At 45.2% G+C, this 16,793-nt stretch overlaps 1 protein-coding gene across 1 annotated transcript in view; it reads right to left on the bottom strand.

Annotated features, from left to right (window-relative positions):
- NPC1L1 (NPC1 like intracellular cholesterol transporter 1) overlaps positions 1–16,793 on the bottom strand; it is a 124,806-nt gene that overhangs the window by 96,255 nt on the left and 11,758 nt on the right. The window contains exon 2 of the mRNA XM_029604184.1: positions 12,578–14,109. Coding sequence (XP_029460044.1) covers positions 12,578–14,109 — 1,532 coding nt within the window. The remainder of the gene's footprint in view (positions 1–12,577; positions 14,110–16,793) is intronic.

Below are 16,793 nucleotides of genomic sequence, written 5' to 3'. Positions count from 1 at the left end.
ATATGTTATAAATGCACAATTTAAAATTGTGTATGGGGAGGGGGCGCCAGACTGTAAGGTTTGTCTAGGGTGCCTAACACCCTTGCACCTGCCCTGATGGTAGCGGATCTTCCTGAGCCTCACAATGAAGGTTTGCTGACCCACCCTCGGGAACACGAGATAGGGGGACATCTCTCTCTCTTTAATCAGAGATGGGTTGAGATCACATCAGACCAGTGGGTGCTGGAGATGACATGAGAAGGATATGTGCTGGAATTTCGCAGTGTTCCTTGGGAAGTGTTCATGGTGTCTCCTTGCCACTCCCCGCAGAAGAAGTAGGCAGTGGAATCTTTGCTCCAAAGGCTCCTCAGTCTGAGGGCTCTGGTTCCAGTGCCTTCGTCTCAAGTAAGTATGGGACAATATTCCATTTATTTTGTTGGGCCCAAGAAGGAGGGCTCCTTTCATCCCATCCTGGATCTCAAAGGAGTCAACTGTCATTTGTGGGTGACTCATTTTTGCATGGAAACCTTGTTCTCAGTGATAATGGCTATGCAGTCGGGGGAATTTCTGACCTCCCTGGATCTGTCCAAAGCCTACCTCCATATTCCCATCTGATTGGAGCACTAACTTTTTCTGCATTTTGTGGTGTTGTGGCGCCATTATCAGTTTTGGGCCTGCCTTTTGGTATAGCCACCTCTCCCAGAACTTTTTCCAAGGTTATGATGGTTGTGGCAGCAGAGTTGAGAAAGGATGAGATTCTAGTACATCTGTATTTGGACGACTGGCTGATTCAGGCAAAGTCTCAGGAAGAGGGCTGCCAGATGACCTGCAAGGATCTCCTTGTTGCAGGAGCTCATTTGGATAGTGAACCTAGCCAAGAGCAGTCTTCAGCCATTTCAGTTGTCGGAGTATCTGGGTGTTCAGTTCGATACGAGGCAGGGCAAAGTTTTCCTGCCAGAAGTTTGGATTCAGAATTTGCTGTCGCAGGTGCATCTTTTGGGGAACACTATACTTATGACAGTGTGATCCTATCTACAGGTGCTCAGCTTGATGGCGACAACTCTGGAAGTGGTGACGCGGGCGAGAACGCATAAAATGTAAACCGAATTGATCAATAATTTTGTTATTGGAAAGTCGGTATAGAAAAGTGCTAAATAAATAAATAAATAAATATTCAACCTCTTCAGTTCTCCCTGCTGTCTCGTTGGAACCCATGGAGCATCAATCACCTGGAAGCTCGGGCAGTCCAGTTGGCATGCTTGCGGTTCAGTGACAGACTGCAGGATCAAGTGGTCTGAGTTATGTTGGACGACGCAACGACAGTGAATTACATCAATTGCCAGGGAGGAACCAAGAGCCAACAAGTATGCAGGAAGTAGACCAATTTATGGAGAGGGCATCTCCAGGTGATCTCAGCCTCTCATGTTGCAGGAAAAGACAACATGAGAGCAAACTTTCTCAGAGTCTGAACCCAGGAGAATGTGTTTTGTTGGGCGAAGTGTTTCAGCTGATAGTGGATGGCTGGGACCTTCCATTTCTAGACCTGCTGGTGACTTCTCACAATACGAAGGTTCCTTGATTCTTCAGTTGCAGGAGAAATCCGAGGTCCTTGGGTATCGATGCTCTTGTGCAGGTCTGGCTGGAATACAAGCTGCTGTATGCCTTTCCCCCATGGCCCCTATTGGGCAGAATAGTTCGCAGGATCAAAGGCCACAGGGGGATGGTGCTCCTGATGGCACTGGATTGGCCCAGGAGACCATGGTATGTGGATCTGCAAAGATTCCTGGTAGGGACTCCCCTTTGTCTTCTGCTGCACAAGTATCTGTTGCAGCAGCAGGGTCCTGTCCTTCATGAAGATCCAACTCAGTTTTGTCTTACGGTATGGCACTTTAGAGGGCTCTCTTGCTGAAGCGTGGATATTCTTCTGTAGTAATTGCCACCTTGCTATGGGCTTGAAAGTTCTCCACTTACTTAGCCTATGTGCGGGTTTGGTGAATATTTGAGGCTTGGTGTGAGAAATGAGGTGTTTCTCCTCATTCAGCTAAGATCCCGCTCATTTTGGAATGTTTGCAGGAAGGGTTAAATATAGAGTTGGCCCTTAATTCCTTGAAGGTACAGGTTGCGACTCTTGCCTGTTTCAGGGGTCAGGTGAAGAGTGGATCCTTATTGTCTCATCCTGATGTGGTCTGTTTCTTGAAGGGAGTAAAACATCTTCATCGTCCCTTGTGGTTACCAGTTTCCTTGTGGAGTCTTAACCTGGTATTGGATTTCTTGGCGGGCCCTACATTTAAACCGCTGCATAACCTTTCCTTGTGGTTATTGACCTTGAAAACTGTGTTTCTGGTGACAATATGTTCTATGCATCGAATTTCCGAGTTGCAGGCCTTGTCTTGCCGAGAGCCATTTCTTCGGCGACTCCAGGGGCAATACAGCTGCGTACTGTTCCCTCTTTCTTGCCTAAAGTGGTCTTGGATTTTCACTTTAATCAGTCCATTTCCTTGCCATCCTTGGATAAGGGAAGATATGCAGAAGAGTATTGCCTGTTGTGTCCCTTGGATGTCAAGAGACATGTCATGTGGTATCTGCAGGTTTCTCAACTTTTCTGAACGATGTCCTTCATGGTGGAGTAAAGTAGGGCGAACCAGCTTCGCGGGCTACACTAGCTCTCTGGATTAAGGAGGTAGTCATGGCCGCGTATGTGGATGCTGAAAATCCATTACCTATTCAGATTAGGGTTCATTCCACTAGGGTTCGGGCAGTGTCATGGGCAGAAGTTAGATTGTTGTCCCCCATCAACATTTGCCGAGCTCTGACATGGTCCTCCTTACACACTTTTTCCAGGTATTATCGCCTGGATGTGCAGGCCCGGGAGGATGCAGCCTTTGCATGTGTGGTGTTGACCACAGGCTGCCTACCACACTAATCGGGAGTAGCTTGGGTACATCCCACTGGTCCTGAGTCCATCTGTCTACATACTAGGAAAGGAAAAATTACTATTTACCTGATAATTTTGTTTTCCTTAGTGTAGACAGATGGACTCAGCTTCCTGCCCTTGGCTGCTGAATGGTTGTGCTAATGGTCCTCTTATGGGGTTATGTGTTTATCCAGTCCCTAGATTGGGGAACATACATTATTTTCATGAGTTCAGTGTTTCCTGTTGATTGTCTACATAATGGTTGACTGTTTTTGATCAAGTTTTTTACTAGTTTGTTCACAGTTGCTTTTGAAGAGAATACTGGCAGGTTGATGTCACTGCAGGAGTATATATACTGAGACATCAATTTGCTCCATCTCCATCTGCTGGCAGAGGTGTATAACCCAGGGGTCTGAGTCCATCTGTCTACACTAAGGAAAACAAAATTATCAGGTGGCCAAAGATCAGAGTGTTGGCCGCTGCTGGAGACCAGGCCAGTACAGCCCGAAGATCGGCGTGCTGCTGCCGCTGGAGATCAGGCCAGCAGGGGCCAAAGACTGAGCTGTTCAGCTGGGTGCCAGTGTGTAAGTGTGGTGTGTATTTGAAATGAGGAGGATGCTTGTGTGTGTGTGGTGTGTATTTGAAACGAGGAGGGTGCTTGTGTATGTGTGTGTGTGGTGTGTATGTGAGGGGGGAAGGTGCTTCTGTGGTCTGTGTGTGTGTGTGGTGTGTATGTGAGGGGGGAGGGTACTTCAGTCTGTGTGTGTATGTGAGGGGGAGGGTGCTTCAGTCTGTGTGTGAGTGTGAGAGAGAGAATGTGATTGCAATCATCTGTATAAGAGAAATAGAGAGAAAACATATGTGTGATTGAAAGACTGCGTGTAAGTAAGAGAGAGAGAGAGAGCATTGTGTAATTGAGAGAGACTGGTCAGAGAGGTCACGTGTGTATGCGTGAGAGAGACTGATCAGGGAGGTGACTGGTGTGTGTGTGTGTAAGAGCAGAAACTAGTCCTGAGGGTGTGACATGTGTGTGTGAGAAACAGAGACTGGTTTTGGTTCCTAAGGAAGAGGACCATGAGGACAGCTTCAGCAGCTACTGCTGCTTCTGGTGTGGCCTCTAAGGGAAAGGAGTAGGAGAACTGCTGGAGAGGGTAAGTAAAGGTGGCGTTTTAAGTTCATTTTTCTTGATTGACTGTCATTTTAATTAGTGGGTACTATGTGATGTGTCTACTGTTTTGAAATATTTTATTGGTGTTCGGAGAATTTTTAATATTTTTTAACAGTTTTTAATTGTTAGATGTTATTCAGACAAATCTGAAATTATTCAAAACTAATCTGAAAACCTGGCTTTTTAAACAAGCATTTTATAAAGATAAAGAAAAGGAGAAAAATAGTTGAGCGATAAGGATGCACCAAGCTAGAAGTATTTAGTAACCTACATAAGCATATTAATGTTAAAATCAAACTGCCTAATTTGTTCCTAACAATCAGGTTTAATTTACACACCTAGTTTATTATTTTACATTGTTACCGTACTATGATGGCACACGAGTAATTTGTAATCTATACCACCTATATTTCTCTTTATCGTGCCCTTCTGTAAACCGTTGTGATGGTATTTAACTTAACGACGGTATAGAAAATTTTTTAAATAAATAAAAATAAATAAATATTCTGTTCATCAGCTCTTTTGAAACATTTATTCCTATAGTTTTACAACTATAAAACTTTGTGGGGATCTGTAGCAGCTTGGCTTTTTCTATTTCCCTAATTGGAGGTGTATTGGTGTTTAGGGCCTGGTTTAATATTTGTAGTGTTGCCTTTTTTATAGGTAGGGTTGTTCCATTTGAGTGCATGCCATAATGCAGGTGTAACTTTGTGTGGATTAGTTTGTGTGCATTATTGCAGATCCTGGTACTATGTTAGGTGCTGTATTTCTGTTTCCATTTCTCCATGTTTGTACTGCATGCAGAGTGGCTTTTTTTGGGTTTCCATTCCAGTTTCTGTCTCTATATTTGTAATTTGTGGTCTTTCTGTACTTGGTGAAGGTCGATCTTGTGTATATGACCAAGGTGAGGTATTTAACTAGCATGTAGGCTCGTAAAATACCTCACCTTATTTGTTGTGTTTTCTCAATAGGACATGCATTGATGGTGAACTGCTGTCTTTTTATAAGTAGGGCTATTGCACCTGGTAGTAGAGGGAGTTTATATTGCTGTTATTGAGATAACACCAGAATATCTTTTTTGTACGGTGAGTTTTACAGGGGATGTTCTAGTTCTGCTTTATACCCATTGCTGAGGGTCGGGAAGGGGATAGGGTTCCTGTGGATGCAAAGTGTACATTTACATTTAGCCTTGGGACTATCATGTGTTCAGTGTGTCACGCATGTGAGAACTATCTAACATGTGTGTCCCGACAGAAAAAAAGGTTGAGAACTACTGATCTAGCTGTCCATATCTTTCACAGACACTGTCCAGACCTTGGTGCTGAACAGCAGTGAAAGGTACACAAAGCTCTGAGTTTATTGGTCATTCTTGGGATATTTCTTTGTAAATTGTTTGTTTTATCAGGAGTCTTAGAGATTATATAAACTAAAAGCACTTTATAACAGAATTGAATTTTGCTTTAATCTTGGTACCTTTCAATGTGTCTCCCCAATCCTCCACTATGGCCACCAGAGGGCATCTTAGCCTCACTCTTCTTGCACTCACCTTCAGCAGCCTAATCCATTTTTTAGTTTTAGTGAGAACTGGATACCAGTGTCTGGGTCCTTCTCCCATATTAGGCCATGAAAATAAAACATTTCTTTTTATCCAATCTGTGTATTAATGTTGCTGCTATTTAGGTATGGTAGAAGAGCAAGGCTTTTTATCTAACTACAGGGGAATTATTTAATGTATGGAATCTGAACAAAACATGGAAGACTGATGCTATGAGATCTGATTATGTCCCTTATAATTCAACTTCTGCCTGCAGCTACGGAATGATAGGAAAACAGAGCGGGCAAGACATATGAATCATCCAGTTTACAGATCTATGTGCCTAAACCATCCCAGACAGATATGTGTCTAACCTGCTCTTAAGCCCTTCCTGTTGCACTCGGGGGTGGACCCTTGACCTGGAACAGTGGAGAATGGCTCCCTGGTAGGGACCAGGAAGCACCTGCCCCCAGGGGGCGGAGCACTGGAGGAGACAGAGGCAAGGATGAGCTTCACCACTGGAAGCCCACGGTCTCCCCGGATGGATCCCGTAGGGACCCAGGCTGCTTGGACTTGGGTGGACCTTGCAGGGACTCCTGGAGAGATGATAGACAGGCGTGCCCACAGACAGGAGAGCGCGATCAGGTTTGAGACTGGAGGTCAGATGGAGCAAGGAGGACCAGAACAGCATAGACAATGACAAGGCTAGGGACAGAGCCAAAATCAGGAGACGTAGTCAATCAGGCAGAGGTCAGAATCCGGGAGTCAGTCCGAGGAGTGGTCAACAAAGCAGAGGTCAGGTACCGGAAGTCAGACGAGGTCACAGGCAGGCTGAGGTCAGAAGGCAGGTAGCAGGCAGAGTAGTCAAGGAGCAAGCTGAGGTCAGAAGGCAGGCAGCAGGCAGGAGAGTCAAGGAGCAAGCCGAGGTCAGTACCTGGGGAGACGACAGACGAACACAGGAACAAGAGGACACTAGAACGGAAGGATGCAGGAACAAGGCTGGGACAGAGGGATCCTGAAACAAGACTGGAACAAGACTGGAACAAGACTTAGGACACAGTGACAATCTAGCAGGATACAAACTTGATTGCCAAGGCATGGAAGTACAGGTAGGGACTTCCTTATATCAGGCAATCAATCAGGACGCGCCACGGAACTAAGATCCACCCCTGGCCCTACAAGAGGCCAGGCGGTCCGCGCGCATGCAGGGGCATGGCCAACTCCATGGAAGGCGCCGAACTCCGACGTGAGGCCTGGTGAGCAGTGGAAGGCCTGGCGATCGCCACTGCGGGATGCCGAGGCCTGGAAGAGCTTGCAGCTGCTGCTAGGGAGGCCGACCCGGGACCCGCTGTGGAGCCAGAGAGGTGAGCAGGCCCGTGTGTGGGACGGACGCGGACGGGGTGCACAGACTTCCAGTATTAAAGAATCCTTACCTCCCTGATTAACCTATTCCAATGTGTGACTCCCCTCGCAGACAGAAAGTTCTTTCTAAGGTCTCACCTAAATCTTTCTGCTCCTAGTGTCCAATACAAACATCAATATTTTAATGTATAAAATAAACTAGGGATAAGGAAATCAACAATGCAGTTGCATATAAGAATATAAGATATGCCATACATACTGGGTGAGAAAGGGTCCATCAAGCCCAGTATCCTGTTTCCAACAGTGGCCAATCCAAGTCACAAATACCTGGCAAGTAAGAACATAAGAACATGCCATACTGGGTCAGACCAAGGGTCCATCAAGCCCAGCATCCTGTTTCCAACAGTGGCCAATCCAGGCCATAAGAACCTGGCAAGTACCCAAAAACTAAGTCTATACCATGTTACTGTTGCTAGTAATAGCAGTGGCTATTTTCTAAGTGTTGCGTCTGTCGGTCTTAGACGTCTTCAACCCTTGTGCCTCACCTTTTTCTCTGCTCTCCCCGTTAGCACTGGGAAGATGGCTACCGCCGCATCTGCAAGCCACATTCTCCGGCATCCCCGGAACGGCTATGGCAAAGCCTCACGCCATATTTCTCCTAAGGGTCTCCTAGGGTGTGCGTGCGCACGCCACCCACGTCTTTATCCACGTCATGGCGGGAACCTCGGGGGCGTTCCCCTCGAGTGACATCACACCATCTGGGTATTTAGCCTATGCTTGTTTGCTAGCTCATTGAGTTAACAAGGATTGGATTCGTCTGGTCTAAGCTACTCTGCCACTTCCGTGCTGCCGCTGGAAGCTCTCTCTGCCCTTCGGGGTAATTCTCTAACCTGGGTACCCGCTCCTCGGGGCCCTTTGCTTTCTTTCAGGTGCCTTACTGGGATCAGGTACTTGCTCCCTGGCCTGCTGTCCCTGCCTCGGTGCCTATTACCATCTACTTCTGCCTGGTAGAATCACCAACCTTACAGCTACCATCTAGTGAGTAATCTAATTCTCAGTCTGTCTCATCTACAGCTCATCTACAGGGCTCGCTCTGTCCCGCTCCAATTTATTAACTTTTGAGACGCTATCGTCCGGGATGAAGGTTGGCACTGCTGTGACACCATAAGCTAAGTACATTACAGAATTGCATATATTTCATGTATATTTCTCTTGTTTTCAAACAGCATCTGTTCTACAATCATTTGAACTATTGCAATTGACTCCTGAAGACGCGATATTTATCGAGAAACACCGGCCGATGTCGGGCTTATTATGCTTCTACTGTTTTTTGAGGAACAGATGTTATTCACACAATCAATAGCATTTTGAAGTATTTCTTGGAATATACACATTTAACCTGTTAACAACGCCGCAAATGACGAGTGGTCCGGACGGCAAGTCACCAGACTGCCATTGCCAGGCTTGCTGATGCGGTTTCATCAAAATTTCTAAATATTACAATAGGTATGCACAGCTTCAAGTTCTATTTTTCGAGTCTTTGTTGGGTTTACTTGTTTTAAGGCAATAAGACTAGTTGCGGTTCTTTTGATTTTTGTATTGTCATCTACAGCTCTGCCATGCTGGGAAACCTATACCTGGATCTCCCTATACCATCTTGGTAATACGGGTTCCCTCCACAGAGGGTCCCTGGACTGCTACCTCTGGATCACCTCTCTATTGCCGCCTCTGGTGGTACACATCAGCTGTACAATAAAAGATTAAACTCTGTGTTTGTGTGTCCTGAGTCTAGCCCAGTACTGTGGCTCCCCACGGGGCTCCTCCCCATGAGCGAAGTCATCTGCCACAGTACCCAAGAATCCTCTCAAACTCCTGGAAACCATAACACTAAGTCAACTTAATTAATAGCAGGTAATGGACTTCTCCTCCAAGAACTTATCCAATCCTTTTTTAAACACAGCTATACTAACTGCACTAACCACATCCTCTGGCAACAAATTCCAGAGTTTAATTGTGCTTTGAGTGAAAAAGAACTTTCTCCGATTAGTTTTAAATGTGCCACATGCTAACTTCATGGAGTGCCCCCTAGTCTTTCTATTATCTGAAAGAGTAAATAACCAATTCACATCTACCCATTCTAGACCTCTCATGATTTTAAACACTTCTATCATAACCCCCCTCAGACGTCTCTTCTCCAAGCTGAAAAGTCCTAACCTCTTTAGTCTTTCCTCATAGGGGAGCTGTTCCATTCTTATCATTTTGGTCGCCCTTCTCGGTACCTTCTCTATCGCAACTATATCTTTTTTGAGATGCGGCAATCAGAATTGTACACAGTATTCAAGGTGCGGTCCACCATGGAGCGATACAGAGGCATTATGACATTTTCTGTTTTATTCACCATTCTTTTCTAATAATTCCCAACACTCTGTTTGCTTTTTTGAGTGCCGCAACACACTGAACAGACGATTTCAATGTGTTATCCACTATGACGCCTAGTTCTCTGTCTTGGGTAGTAGCACCTAATATGGAATGTGTAAATATAGCATGGGTTATTTTCCCTATATGCATCACCTTGCACTTATCCACATTAAATTTCATCTGCCATTTCGATGCCCAATTTTCCAGTCTCTTCCTGCAATTTATCACAATCTGCTTGTGATTTTACTCTGATTGTGATAAATTGCAGGTCTTCCTGCAATTTATCACAATCTGCTTGTGATTTAACTACTCTGAACAATTTTGTATCATCTGCAAATTTGATTACCTCACTCGTCATATTTCTTTCCAGATCATTTATAAATATATTGAAAAGTACGGGTCCCAATACAGATCCCTGAGGCACTCCCCTGCCCACTCCTTTCCACTGAGAAAATTGTCCATTTAATCCTACTCTCTGTTTCCTGTCTTTTAGCCAGTTTGTAATCCACGAAAGGACATCGCCACCTATCCCATGACTTTTTACTTTTCCTAGAAGCCTCTCATGAGGAACTTTGTCAAACGCCTTCTGAAAATCCAAGTATACTACATCTACCGGTTCACCTTTATCCACATGTTTATTAACTCCTTCATAAAAGTGAAGCAGATTTGTGAGGCAAGACTTGCCTTGGGTAAAGCCATGCTGACTTTGTTCCATTAAACCATGTCTTTCTACATGGTCGGTGATTTTGATATTTAGAACAGTTTCCACTCTTTTTCCTGGCACTAAAGTCAGGCTAACTGGTCTGTAGTTTCCCGGATCGCCCCTGGAGCCCTTTTTAAATATTGGGGTTACATTAGCTATCCTCCAGTCTTCAGGTACAATGGATGCTGATAGGTTACACATTTTTACTAATAGGTCTGAAATTTCATTTTCCAGTTCCTTCAGAACTCTAGGGTGTATACCACCCAAACATTAAATAGATCTCAAGCTACTATTGCTTATTAGTTAATAGCAGTTTATGAATTTTTCCTCTAGGAACTTATCCAAACCTTTTTTAAACCCAGCTACACTAACTGTTGTAACCACATTCCCTGGCAACAAATTCCAGTTTAACTATGCACTGAGTGAAAAAGAATTTTCTTTGATTTGTTTTAAATTAACTACTTGCTAGCTTCATGGAGTGTCCCCTAGTCCTTCTATTATCTGAGAGAGTAAATAACTGATTTACATTAACCTGTTCAAGTCCTTTCATGATTTTGTAGTCCTCTATCATATATCTCTTCAGCAGTCTCTTCTCCAAGATGAACAGCCCTAACTTCTTTAGCCTTTCCTCATAAGGGAGCTATTCCATGCCCCTTATCATTTTGGTCGCCCTTCTCTGCACTTTCTCCAGTGCAACTATATCTTTTTTGAGATGTGGCAACCAAATGATATACATGTTTAAATCACACCTATTATGTTTGATTTTAAATAGATTCTTGATTTAAAAAAGAACATAAGAACATAAGAAATTGTCATGCTGGGTCAGACCAAGAGTCCAGCAAGCCCAGCATCCTGTTTCCAACAGAGGCCAAAACCAGGCCACAAGAACCTGGCAATTACCCAAACACTAAGAAGATCCCATGCTACTGATGCAATTAATAGCAGTGGCTATTCCCTAAGTAAAATTGATTAATAGCCATTAATGGACTTAAAGGAAAGTATATTAGTGCTTTAATAGTAGAAAGAGAATTTGTGTGTGATTGAAAAGTCAGAACGTCTATAGGTAGGAGAAGCAGACTGAAACATGATAAACCTGTTGAGATGCTGACAGAGAAGAAAAGATTAATAAACAGAAAAAGAGAAACTGATGGAATATAATGACATGCAGGCCCATCTCCTTGGGACTGAAGTGAACTGGCAGAGCTATAGAGGTGGGCCTCAATACTAGAATAGGAGGAAATGCTGCATGGCCAGGCTGAGGTGCACGGGCAGAGCTGTATGTGTTATTTTCTCTAATAGCAGAGGGTGCTGCAGGGCAAGAATAAGGTTTACTGGCAGAGCTGTACTGGAATAGTAGGAGGTGCTGCAGGTCAGAACTGAGGCGCACTGACAGGGCTGAGTGTGTGGGTTTCAGTAATGAAAATAAGGGATGCCCCAAGGCAGGAGTGAGGTACATTGACAGAGCTCTGTGTTGCAGTTTCTGTACTGGAATAGCAAGGATTCTGCAGGGCAGGATTGGGGTGCACTGGCAGAGTTGTGGGGGGCAGAGGGGAGGGGTTTCAGTATTACAGTAGCAGAAGGTGCTACCAGTCAGAACTGAGGTGCATTGGTAGAGCTGTGTATGGGGATCTCAGTACTGGAATAGCAGGGGATGTTGCTGGGCAAGACTGAGATTCATTGGCAGAGCTGTGTATGAGGTCTTGGTCCTAGAATTGCAAGGGTTGCTGTAGGTCAGTAACTTGGTTGGCTAAGATAGCAGATGCTCCCTGCACACGATGAAGGCGCTTGCTGAATTTTGGTGAAGAATTTATGGGGTCCACACAGCGCTGAAGATTTCATGAGAGCTGTGCCTCAGCAAAGAGCCCCCGAGGAAGCCATATATCGGGTGAACCGTGTCGGGTGCTGCACAGTGTTTGTGAACATAAGGATTTTATTTTCAACTGCTGTAATTTGAGTGGACTTAAAACAGAAGTATTTAAACAATGCTCTGATTTTGTAACGGTTTATGAAGTATTATGGTTCTCCTCCTGTGCAAATATGCTTTTGTGTATTACAACATGGATTCTGTGAGTTCTGGTTTCTCCATACCTGTGTTGAATGTGGACTTTGCAAATTCTATGACTGTCTTTTTTTAGATCTTTAATGGAGATTTTGCCATGGTTTTTGGTTTGAGAGGGGTTAGATTAGGATCTGTTTTGTAATGATAATGGGATGTACATGAGGAGGATCCATATGTTGTATAAACTGTTTGCTTGTTGGTTTTGTTGTATGCTGTGTTATGTGGACCCTGGTAAGTTAAATAGGTTGGCCTTAATTTGTGTGATAAAGATTTATGTACATTTATTTGTAAAAATAATTTGAATGGATAAATGAATATTTTATGTGACTATAAAAGATAGATTTGTAATAAACAGGTATTTTCAGTAGAGTGATATTAAAAAAATATTTACTGCATCTCTCGGTTTAGTAAATATTATAGGTGTACAAATAAGTACTCACTTAACACAGTAAAGGAAGTGGTCTCTCCAGTTGACACTCCCTTGCTGCCCTGAGACAGTCTGCGATATCTCTAGCTCAAACCTGGCCCTGTTGTTCTGGAAATACTGCATGAAACTGTTCACACAGCAATCAGTGCTGGATGTATTGATGGGATTCAGAGGGGCATAGCAGATGTCCTTCAGCGTGATGTTCTTTTGGTACTTGTCCGACCAGACCTTGATGTTTTGGAGTTGTGTCTGGAGCTCCAACAGCTCCAGCAGGATGTCGTCAGATAGGACCCCACTGAAATTCTGTGGCCCAAAGAAGAGCGAGTCATACAGGTAGCTAGTGCGATTGGCCACTGTGATGATAACCTGGTTAGTCCTGAAGAATGGGCCAAAATTGGCGTCATGGAAGTCCTTCTCTTGGCGGGCACGACTTTTGGGTGATGACCAAAGCTCCACAGGATCGGTGGTCAGCTGGATGAAGACGTTTCCAGCTGAGAGTATGGCCACAATGATGGTGGAGACAGAGATGATGATGATAGGATAAGAAGCTACAAAAGTACCCCACCTCCTGAATGTCTTGCTCAAGATGTTATGAGTGTCCAGACTAAACTTCTCTGAGCATGTGATATCCTTCTTGCTACCTGTATGTTGTTTTCGATCCATATATTTGGGGCTGATGAAATAACGTGCGATCAGGAATCCTAGGAATGTAAGTGCCAGGATGATGAAAACTAGGATGCAGATCACCAGGCTTCCATCCAACTTGCCAATTTTAAAGGGCGGAGGCTTTGGCGATGGGGTTGGGATTTTTGGGCAGCTTTCAGTGCAGTCCAGGCATGAGCAAGGTTCACCATCTGAGCCAACAGCTTCATTGCACTTCCAAGTTGTGCTGTTAAATGGCACAATGTCATTCCCGATGGTGGTGCCATCGTCTATCAGCTTAAAGGAGATATCCAGTGGGGACAGCCCATTACTACTGTCCCCTTGGAAGTCCAGCCACCGCTGGGTTGTGCAGAGATGTGCTCCATATTTCCCGCACATGGCTTCAATGGCATACCCACCTGTGGCTGGCATTCGGACATTTCTGCATGAGTTAAAGGAACTGTCTGCAAATTTCCAGTTGTAGTAGCATTGATACTGCAGCACACCTTCTAGACTTTCTCCTGAAATGTTGGCAATGAATGTCCTGGTGACATTGATGAACTTGCTTTGGTTTGGGCTGCAGGTATTCTGGCAATAGATTTGGGCAAAGTTTTCAGCACATGATGGACAGCGGCTGAGGATAGCCCTGGAAAGGGCCATGCTCTTCTGGAGGCTAGCCAGCTGTGTGGAGGAGCAGCAGCTGTATGTGGTATTGTCCCCGTTGTACAGCATGGGGCAGACCTGCTTTAGAGCAGCCAGGTGGGTGCCAGACAGTTTTCTTGCAGGTGTATTGGAGGCACAAGGAACAATGAGCGGAACCAGACTGTCTGATATTTCAGGGTTGAGGCCACATTCATCATAGAAGGCACAGTAGCCTTCCTGGTGGATTTGGGTGGCAAAAACCTTTGACAAGAAACAGAAAAGGAGAAAATTAAAGACCATTCTCTCTACAGAATTGCGTTTCAAACATAATCATTAGCCACTGGCTAGCAGAGGTTCCATATTGATGGCTCAAAATTATACTAAACCAGGGATATTACAAATATTGTAGTAGAAATTCAGAGGTCAATGGTAACCATGGAGACATATCTGGCCACTGTTTTCTTTCCGCAATTGGGTACATGAACAATAAACTTCAGAGGCACTCTGGCAGTAATCTAGTATCCAGTAGAAACCATGAAAGATATTTTGGCTGTCAGTTTTCCTCAGATAAATTATTACCAAGCTTCTAGGGGTTTTTTTTCCTGATCTAATTGCTATTCAGACAGAGGCACTATTTAATAGGATTATGCATCATGGTAATAATTTCGGTACGACAAAGTAACTTACCTGAAACAGGTGTTCTCCTTGGATAGCAGGACAAATAGCCACATGTCTGGGTGACGTTATCCGATGGCACTAAGTTGGCACTGCCTCCCAAGCTCAGAAACTACTAGAATTTACACTGAACAAGTGTGACTGTGTTGGTACCCACACCAGCACATCCTGTCCCGCAGTCAATACAAGAGCTGAGCTAACTTACCAGGGCAGAGGGAAGGTACATGTGGCTGTTTCTCTTGTTGTCCATAGAGAATACCTGTTTCAGGTAAGCAAATTTGCTTTCTCCGTGGACAGGTGGACCAAAACAGCCACATGTCTGGGATCCCCTAGCTGAGATTTGTGAAAATCAGTACTTGTTTTACAAAACACAACCTGCAGTGGGCCCAGACTCCTAGCATGGGGCTCGGGCCATGCATTTCTTTTCCATGTTTGTTTGTTGGGTTTTTTTTGTTTGTTTGTAGAGTTGTGGAGGCTGACTGGTAAGCGGTAAGTTATGACATGGGGTAGAGCACATTGGAACATTAGCAGAATAGGAGCTGCACAGCGCTGCACTGTACAGGCAGGGCTATGGCATGGAGACAGTCATTGATTATGGTTGGCGATGCAATGTAGGCTGACAGCTCGCGATTAGGCAAGAACTGAAGGCATATAGCATTAGTTTGCCTACTTGTCAAAACTTCTGAAGATAGTGCTCCCAAACTGCATATCAGAGTGAAGGTCAGCATCAGTGCAGTAATGCTTAATAAAGGTTTGGTAAGTTGACTATGTTGCAACTTTGCAGGTATCCTGAAGAGGTGTGTCATTTAGGAATGCTAAAGAATAAGCCCCTGCACGGATCTCGAGCTACCACACCAGGCGGCACATGGAGACAAGGAAGCTTATAGCTTGTGACAATGCAAAATCCTAACCAGCAGGACAGCATCTATTTCTAAACTAGAGTACCCAGTTAATTAACATCATAAGAGATAAAGAATTGCATGGAGTTGCAAACTGAGTCAGTCCTGTCAAAATAAATCAACATTGCTCTTCTGCAATCCAGTGTATAAAGATTGGAATCCCCAGGTTTGGTAGAAGGGATGGGATTATGTTACGCCCCGTCTATGGACCCCATCCCGCAGACAGGATTTTTTTTTATGCAGCCGACATGCTACAGCCCTCTCCAAGGCCCGGACTGCCGCTGAGCCGCGGCGAGCCATGCCTCTCTCCTTTGCAGTCAGCTGTTGCTCGTCTCCTGCGCAGCTGGAGTTGCGCTGCCGACTCCTCCTTCAGGGGAATTCCCTCGCGGGGATTCTTCCTTCCTCCACGGCTCGAACATTGCCGCCGGAGATCCTCTTCGCGGCAGGGAGCCGCCGCCACCTCTTCTTCGAGGGTGGACTATGCCCCACTGCAGCTCCTCTTCAGCGGCAGGAGTCACCTCCGGCCTGCTTCTTCCTTCTTCATGTGGCAGGACACTGCTGCAGGTCTCGGCTCCACCTATCTGCCTCCAGAGCTTCCTCTATGGGCGGGCTGCGCGCCTCTCTTCACCTTTTAAAGGGCCAGAGACAGGAAGTCCTCCTGTGCCCTCCTGATGACGTCTTCGGGGCTCTTCCTGGTCCTGACCTATAAAAAGGCTCTGCTTCAGTTCCTCAGAGCCTTCGGATGGAGTTACAACTGCTCCATAATCCATCCTCGGAGTTACAACCTCTCCACATTCGGTGGAGTTCCACCGTTTCCATTGTGGTCCATCTTGCTGCTCCTGTCTGGAAGACTTCATGTTCTATGTCTTCTTGTTCCTGATGTCTTCATCTGATGCTCCAGGTTTCATTCCTCATCGGATCCTCCTCATGGTAAGTTCCAGCCCTTGGCTTCCCTTCCTGTCAGCCTCAGGGTTCCTCGTCCTTATCCAGATGTCCTCTGGTTCAAGTGATCCAGATGTCCAGGTGTCCAGACGTCCTTCGTCCTGATGTCCATCGTCCTCTTTTCTATGACCCTCTGATCTCTACTCATCCAGTAGTCCATTCTTTCTGTGTCCATTGTCCCAGATGTCCAGAGACCCTGATGATGTCCTTTCGTTCTGAGATCCAGATGTCCAGGTGATCTGCGCTTGAAGTTTCCCCTCTTGTGTATCTTCTTCTATCTCTCCTTCTCTCATTCCTGAAGTATCCGCCAGCAGCCTTGCCTTCCCCCAGTCTTCTCCTCCAGTCATCCTTCGCAGAAGCGTCCGGCGTCCCCGGTGTCAGTCTTCAGGTGACCGGAATCGTCTCCAGCTGGACTTCTCTCAAGCGCTG

This window comes from Rhinatrema bivittatum, chromosome 5 (assembly GCF_901001135.1).
Source record: "Rhinatrema bivittatum chromosome 5, aRhiBiv1.1, whole genome shotgun sequence".
Classification (NCBI taxonomy): Eukaryota; Metazoa; Chordata; class Amphibia; order Gymnophiona; family Rhinatrematidae; genus Rhinatrema; species Rhinatrema bivittatum.
Note: the sequence above shows the minus strand (reverse complement) of the source record. Positions and strands in the feature narration are given on the sequence as shown.